The sequence below is a fragment of the Gallinula chloropus genome (genome assembly GCF_964237585.1).
Source record: "Gallinula chloropus genome assembly, chromosome: 1".
NCBI lineage: Eukaryota > Metazoa > Chordata > Aves > Gruiformes > Rallidae > Gallinula > Gallinula chloropus.
The window spans coordinates 65,253,616-65,261,640 of record NC_140085.1 but is presented as its reverse complement, the minus strand read 5'-3'; the positions used below and the strand labels follow the sequence as shown (position 1 = coordinate 65,261,640).

Below are 8,025 nucleotides of genomic sequence, written 5' to 3'. Positions count from 1 at the left end.
AAGACAAAACATGTCTGTAAGAAAACTGTGCACTGCTACCACCTTAAAGCCCAAGACAAGTCAAATCATACAGCTCCCTGGAGGAGTCACTGGCCTTGGACACATTCTTAAACGTGAAGGAAAAATCCCACCTGGACAGTGCCACCATGTGTACTAGTGCTGCAGGGCTCTCAAAGAACCGACCTCAAAATGAAGCTGAAAGATCATTCCTTTTTAGTCCCTCATGCCATTTCAGCACCACAAAGCACATGACTTCAGTTCCCAGTCACGTGAGGTCATCCCATGTCTTGCAGCAGCTAGCATGATGAAGTTGGCTGCTGCTTGGGAAAGGATTATTCATCAAACACATTAAGCTTCAGTAACCTCAGCATCATGACAGAAATTGCCACTCTTTCAGAGAAGGATTTCAGAACTCTCAATATTTGTGTCACAGTATTTTTCCTTCTCTACGTTACATGCATAAGCATCACCGTCGTACTGAAATCCTTCTATGGCAAAAATGAGCCTCTATAGAACATTCCAAAGCTAAATTACAAATGTGGTTCAGTACGGAAGTTGAGAGTATCCTATGGATTAGGTGAAAGAAATAAGGAAAGAGAGAAAGCTTGCCAAGAGAGGTGGTGTGCATTCCAACTTTTGAGCCATTAGGTTTGGGTGGCTGGTGGGGGAAACAGAGTAGGGATTTTGTGCTCTCTTCCTGAAGCTGCTTCTGAATCACAATGTTTGAGAAAACACTGTGGGGTTCTGCATGATAAACACACACACATCACTGAAGGAAAGGGATCTGCTGAAATAAACTTAAACTGAACATTTGGAGGTTTTGGGGTCCTGTTTTTCTCCAAAATGAACTTGTGTCTTACTGTCCATTACCTGCAGTGTTTGGATGCTGTTAAAAATGTGCATTTTTAAGAAGGACACCATCTGCACAGAGGATTCTCCAGGGGGCTTGAGGGTTGCTATCAGCAGGTGCTGCGTATAAGAACGAGGCCTGTGAAAAACCACACATCTTCCAAAGCCCAAATGTATTTTTACTTTGAAGGCTGCCCTCTGAAATAATTTAAAATAGCTTTCTATCTGAGGAAAGGTTTATGATTAACGGACATGCTATTTGCACTTTCTTCCAGTGCCTGTGAATGCCTACATTTGGATCTTCAAATTTTCCACTGTGTACATTTTGTCTGGAGAAAACCTTGGACTAGAGATAAGGCCATTTCCCAAACTGTATTTCTAGCAGCTCGCGCTTCCAGTCCCCCAGTCCGGGCTTGAGGCTGTGTCAAGATCATGAAACTCATACTGCTTGTCGCCTTTGTCGGGGTGGCTGGTGAGTGTATTTTGTACTTCTGCTTTTCTCATTTATAGGGAAGCTCCTTTCCTGAGGAAATGTGCAAGGCAGCGTCTTGTGGGAAAGAGAAGTCCATTGCGACCTGCAAAAGCTTTAAGGCAGGGGCTGCAGCTTCTTTTGGCTGCTGTCTGCTCACAACAGCTTGAGAATGGGGAAGGAATGTCTTTGTAGTGGCTCTTGAGCCAGGAATGCTGAAGCGTGTCCATAGCCTCAGAAAAGAGTCTCTCTTGTGAGGCCTGAGAAGCACAAAGATCTCACCTCAGGCGCAGGAAGACAGAAAGCTGCTGTAAATTTTTGCACTATGGGTGGGTGCACCAAGAAAATATCTCTGCAGACTTGTTTTGCACTTACAGTCAGTCCACCAGTGAGCACTGCTGTGGGTGGGATCCTGGGACAGGCACACCTTGGATGCGACCCAATGAGAGCATGTTCATGGCCTCACGGTCGCGTTGGGAGTAGCAGCCAGTGCTTCAGGTGCAGATACGTGAGACACCAGTCAAAGCCTGATCATGTTGTTTCAGGGAGCAGCAAAGGAATGTCCATTAGACTTGCCCACCGCTGCTACCGTGAGCTTTTAGAGAAGTAGAGCTCACAGGTGAAATGCTTCTTTCAGTCACAGGGGCACAAGATTCCTTGTGTCAGATGTTGACATATGCAATCTCTCTCTCCCAGTTGCCCTCCCCCTCAACGCTGACGATGACGATGACAAGATTGTGGGAGGCTACACCTGTGCAGAGAACTCTGTCCCCTATCAGGTGTCCCTGAATTCTGGGTATCACTTCTGTGGAGGCTCCCTCATCAGCAGCCAGTGGGTCGTGTCAGCCGCTCACTGCTACAAGTCGTGAGTGTTAAAAAATAAATACAAATTCCTCTGTAACCTACTTCTTTCTTCCAGTTCACTTCTAGCAGGTATTCTGGGCTGAGAGATCTGTTCTGATGGGATAGAACCAAGGAATGGGTGGCTCATTCAGAACGCTGGGCTGAGGCATCGTGAGGGGTCTTCCCTTCCCTTCCCTTCCCTTCCCTTCCCTTCCCTTCCCTTCCCTTCCCTTCCCTTCCCTTCCCTTCCCTTCCCTTCCCTTCCCTTCCCTTCCCTTCCCTTCCCTTCCCTTCCCTTCCCTTCCCTTCCCTTCCCTTCCCTTCCCTTCCCTTCCCTTCCCTTCCCTTCCCTTCCCTTCCCTTCCCTTCCCTTCCCTTCCCTTCCCTTCCCTTCCCTTCCCTTCCCTTCCCTTCCCTTCCCTTCCCTTCCCTTCCCTTCCCTTCCCTTCCCTTCCCTTCCCTTCCCTTCCCTTCCCTTCCCTTCCCTTCCCTTCCCTTCCCTTCCCTTCCCTTCCCTTCCCTTCCCTTCCCTTCCCTTCCCTTCCCTTCCCTTCCCTTCCCTTCCCTTCCCTTCCCTTCCCTTCCCTTCCCTTCCCTTCCCTTCCCTTCCCTTCCCTTCCCTTCCCTTCCCTTCCCTTCCCTTCCCTTCCCTTCCCTTCCCTTCCCTTCCCTTCCCTTCCCTTCCCTTCCCTTCCCTTCCCTTCCCTTCCCTTCCCTTCCCTTCCCTTCCCTTCCCTTCCCTTCCTTCCCTTCCCTTCCCTTCCCTTCCCTTCCCTTCCCTTCCCTTCCCTTCCCTTCCCTTCCCTTCCCTTCCCTTCCCTTCCCTTCCCTTCCCTTCCCTTCCCTTCCCTTCCCTTCCCTTCCCTTCCCTTCCCTTCCCTTCCCTTCCCTTCCCTTCCCTTCCCTTCCCTTCCCTTCCCTTCCCTTCCCTTCCCTTCCCTTCCCTTCCCTTCCCTTCCCTTCCCTTCCCTTCCCTTCCTTCCCTTCCCTTCCCTTCCCTTCCCTTCCCTTCCCTTCCCTTCCCTTCCCTTCCCTTCCCTTCCCTTCCCTTCCCTTCCCTTCCCTTCCCTTCCCTTCCCTTCCCTTCCCGCAGAACACTTTCTGACATGACAAGTTATGGGCTCAGATTCTCTTAGAAACCACATTAATCTGGCTAACATCTGGTCTCTGGAGAGCAGGAAGAGGGATGGGGTTGGGGTGATGGCAGTGATTCTTTTTCCAGGGTGTTTGTATAAAGCACCCCTACATGTTCAGCCTGCCCCAGCTGAACAAAAGAACCCTGCCAAAATTCACCACCTGTACTGGGAGGGGGGACGGTCTCAGTGTGGACCCCCAGCGTTTATCGCAGGACAAGAAAGATGACCTGCATCTGCTACGACAGCGATGCTGACGGGCATGCAGTGATGGGGAGATGCCCCATACCCTGTCAGCAGCAGTCTCTGCTGCCATTATATGTGCCACTCCTTCTCTTTTCCAGTCGCATCCAAGTGCAGCTCGGGAAACATAACCTGGAACTAACAGAATCGTCACAGCAGCTGATTAGTTCATCTAAAATCATCCGCCACTCTGGATACAGCTCCTATACGCTGGACAATGACATTATGCTCATCAAGCTTGCCACTCCAGCCCAGCTCAACCGAGCTGTCCAGACAATTGCCCTGCCTACCAGCTGCGTGACTGCAGGCACCGAATGCCTGATCTCTGGCTGGGGCAACACATTCGACAGTGCGCGTAAGTACTGGGGGGGGATGTACAGCACCACCAGGGCCCGTGAGACGCTCTAAGACCTCGTGGCCACCTGCAGCCTCACCTCAGGGTAGGGCACACAGACGTGCTGTGGGACAGGCCTTTTCGAGTGATCTGTCCGTGCAGGACAGTAGCCATTTCACTGCTTGAAAGGCAGGCCTTTCATAGAATCATAGAATCATAGAATGGCCTTTGTAAGGTCCTTCCTCTTGTTCTGTGTCTCAAGCATGGAATGGCTTCGGTCACCCACGTGCCAGCGTGTTCACTGGTGTGTTCACAGCACCACGAATTCTGTGGCCTGGCGCTACCAGCTGTGCAGGGCCAGACAGTAGCAGCTTCTGTGATGTCGATAGAGTGGTCGGCTCTCTGAGAACAAGATCAAATCCCTGATTGCTGGTCTAAGTTTGCTACAGGAGAGCTCCGTTCCCTTGCACCGATGGTCACTGGTGTCTCATCCACTGACGACAAGTAAACCCCCACCGCAGGAGAGGATGGTTTTCCTGCTTTTCTTAAGTTTCCTCCAGCCCATGTGCTACAAGAGTAGCTCTTTGCTCCACACTTGCCGTTTTATGATTGCTCCAGGTGTCAGAAAAATTAACGCGGCTGCAAGTGTGGAATGGTGGATCCATGGGTAGAATCTGTTCCATCTAAAGCAAAGGAATCCATGCTGCGATTCCTGTTCAGAGGGAAAATGACAACTGCTGAAAGAGGATAGTTTGGTCATTACTTTTCTGCTAAGAAAGATCTTCTCTGGCCTCTGAAATGATCTCGGGGATGTTGTCAACCATCTCTCCCTGCTCTCTTGTAGAGCCGTATCCTGATGAGTTGCAGTGCCTGAAGGCTCCTGTGCTCACCTCCAGCGAGTGCTCCTCAGCCTACCCTGGGCAAATTACCAAGAACATGATATGTGTCGGATTCCTGGAGGGAGGGAAAGACTCCTGCCAGGTAAAACATCTGCCTCTGTTTCTCTTCTGCCTTTTGCTCATACAAGAGGCCATCATAGGGTTAGGGGTGGGAGAGGCTTAGGGGGGAAGCTGCTCGTGGAGTGAGGCTAGGTTTTGGTTTTGTCCCACCCGGTCAATCATTGTCCCTTTCCCAAGAAAGCAGATACCTCTGCCCTCATTCTCTGCAAGTAGACGATGCCGCCTCCTGCGCCGTAGCTTACTGAAAACAGAGCATCACTGCACCAGAGAGTCAGCAGTAACCACGGTGGCTTTAGGGCTTTAGAGCACAAATGCTAGTTTTGGACTCCCCAGAAATGAAAGAGCCAGTATGCCAAGATCCAGCCAGTCTGGGAAATGAACACACAGTGACGATTGCTCTGCATTTCACATGTGCCCAGCTCCAAGGAAATACCTGGCAGAATAATCTTTAAGACACACCTGTCCTACCCGTCTGCCAAAGTCTGCCTCCCCCAAAAAACGGGCAGCTTGCTCATCCTTCGGTGTGGTGCCCTGGCAGATAAAACCAGGCACCCTGGAGGTAAAGTGGCATCAGCTGTAGGGGAGTAAGGGGAAAGGACCTTGGTAGAACAACAGTGTAGAAAAAGACCTCGAGGGAGGTCCCTGGCTTTCTGGGGTCTCTAGCTCACCGCTTACGCTGATACCATTTGCTGCTGACAATCCCAATCCTTCATGTGCACAGGGGGATTCCGGCGGTCCAGTGGTCTGCAACGGGCAGCTCCAGGGCATTGTTTCCTGGGGTATTGGATGTGCCCAGGCAGGCTATCCTGGGGTGTACACTAAGGTCTGCAATTACGTCTCCTGGATCCAGCAAACTATTGCTGCCAACTGAGACTCTTCTTCTACGTGACCTGCTTTTTTTGCCTCATCACTTTCTTCTCATTTGGGACCGGACATACAAAAATTATCAAAAAATAAAGAATTTCAGGCACCCTTTCTCTGTGCAACATTTCTCTGGGTACTTCCATAGGCTGTGAACGGAGGACTGGGGCAGGGAATTTTGCTCTGGGGAAAACAGTTCATATTTATAGCGCCTCTCAGCTAGCAGGATCTTGAACATTTTGCAGACTCATCTTCTGGAGGCTTTCAATCAGCTATATGCAGACATTTCTGGAGATGAAAACTTGTATTGGGGGGAAGAAATACTGCTAATTATCAGGCAGAGTGCATTCTCACCTATGACTGACAGCAATGTTAGTTGTAAGCCCTCACTGGGGCCTGAGGGCCAACAGGACAAAGTGCCCTGTACTTTCTCTGTTTTTCTCTGGATGGGATCGCTTGCAGTGTACTTGAGTGCAGATGCAAAGGCATGGAAACTTAGCATCGAGCTTGCATGACAGAAAGGGGAGTAACCAAGCGGCAGCAGCATTTGCCTGAAAGGCTCCAAAGGTGAGACAATTACTCCAACTTCTGCATAAAGGCACAACACTTGGAAGAAGCATTAAGAACAGAGCTGGGCAAAACCTACCCTGGTTTCTGTAAAAATCACTATGATAAAGTCATCATTCATCTCATGGGGACGGCTGGAGGGGAGGATCTGTGACTCAGAAGTGACAGTGTTCTAGACTCACAAGGAATAGCTCCTGACAAAATGAGTGAAGCAAGTGAGGATTGCAACACCTCTGTTAGCCCATGGGTCATGGATGAGTTGTCTGCTATTTGATGTATTTGGAAAAGGAGGTAAGAAGGTTTCTAGGGAGATCTCAAACCACCCTAGCTAAACCTAAATACTGCTGCCAAAAAGGTGGAGAATTCCTGCCAGAAAATAAAGTAGCAGAAGAAGGGAAAAACATTGGAAGGTTATAAAAAAGAGGGAGGAAGAAAGTGTCATAGAGAGGAAGATAACATCTACTAAAGGAGCAATGAGGTCATTAGTGAACAAGCCTATGCCGAGACAGCTGGTCGGAACTGATCAGTGGAGCCTGAGAGCAAATGTGGATCTATTTAATGTGTGGGCATATGTCTGTAACTGAGGGACTTTCAAAGTAAAGCAGTTTTTCTTCATCATGAGCTGGAATTTGCTGTGTTCCAGTTTGTGCTCGCTGCCCCTTGTCCTGTCACTGGGCACCATTGAGCCTCGTTCTCTTGACATCCAACCCCTAGATATTCAGAAGTATTGATGAGATCTACTCTCAGTCTTCTCTTCTCCAGACTAAACAGCCAGTCCTCCCATGAGAGATGTTTCAGTCCCCTCATCACCTTTGCAACCCTTATACTCCATCTTGTGAATCTGATGTGCCAGGCCATTGGATCCACACAGTCAAGTAAACCTGGTTGAAGAGATATCTTTCCCTCACACTTTGAAAGAAGTTGCCTCCAGAGGCTGAGGGCTTGTGCCCCTACCCTCTAGTTACAGGCTACTGGCTCCACTATCCCAGCAGCAGAGCAGCCAGGTGACAAGTTTCTCATTTAGTTGGTGAATGAAATCTTTTTGCATATGTTTCAGCTCACTCAGGGACAGGGATGGGGTGGTAATTTCTGGTTCTGCCTCTTCCTCCTGTTCTTGGGTTTCATCAGAAGAGGGGTAGCCAGCAGGTACAGGGAGGCGATTGTCCCTCTCTACTCTGCCCTCGTGAGGCCCCATCTGGAGTGCTGTGTCCAGGTCTGGGGGTCCCAATACAAGAAAGATGTGGAACAGTTGGAGAGAGTTCAGAGGAGGGCCACAAAGATGATTAGAGGGCTCCCCTACCCTATGAAGAGAGGCTGAAGGAGCTGGGCTTGTTCAGCCTAGAGAAGAGAAGGCTGTGGGGGGACCTCATTGCAGCCTTCCAGTACCTGAAGGGAGCAGAGAGACAGGAGGGGATTCAACTTTTTACAAGGGTAGACACTGGCAGGATAAGGGGGAATGGACTAAAGCTAAAGGAGGGAAGTTTTTGATTAGATATTAGGGGGAAGTTCGTTACAGAGAGAGTGGTGAGGTGCTGGAACAGGCTGCCCAAAGAGGTGGTGGATGTTCCATTCCTGGGGGTGTTCAAGGCCAAGTTAGATGGGGCCCTGGGCAACCTTGTCTGGATCATGCTTGGAGGTTGGTGTGCTTGCCTGTGGCAGGGGGTTGGAGCTCTATGATCCTTGGGTTCCCTTCCAACCCAGACCATTCTATGATTCTATGACAAGGCTTGAGGACAATCATATTGGAAAAATCCTGGGGTCCTGATC

The 8,025-nt window shown here is 49.9% G+C and overlaps 1 protein-coding gene across 1 annotated transcript; it reads left to right on the top strand.

Annotated features, from left to right (window-relative positions):
- Window positions 1-1,281: 1,281 nt before the first annotated feature.
- LOC311199295 (trypsin I-P1-like) lies at window positions 1,282-5,701 on the top strand (the record flags this gene model as incomplete). The annotated part of the gene is made up of 5 exons (XM_084273368.1): window positions 1,282-1,321; window positions 2,015-2,183; window positions 3,639-3,892; window positions 4,716-4,852; window positions 5,552-5,701. 5 exons carry the CDS (start codon window positions 1,282-1,284, stop codon window positions 5,699-5,701), a joined length of 750 nt encoding a protein of 249 aa, XP_084129494.1.
- Between the last annotated feature and the right edge of the window lie 2,324 nt (window positions 5,702-8,025).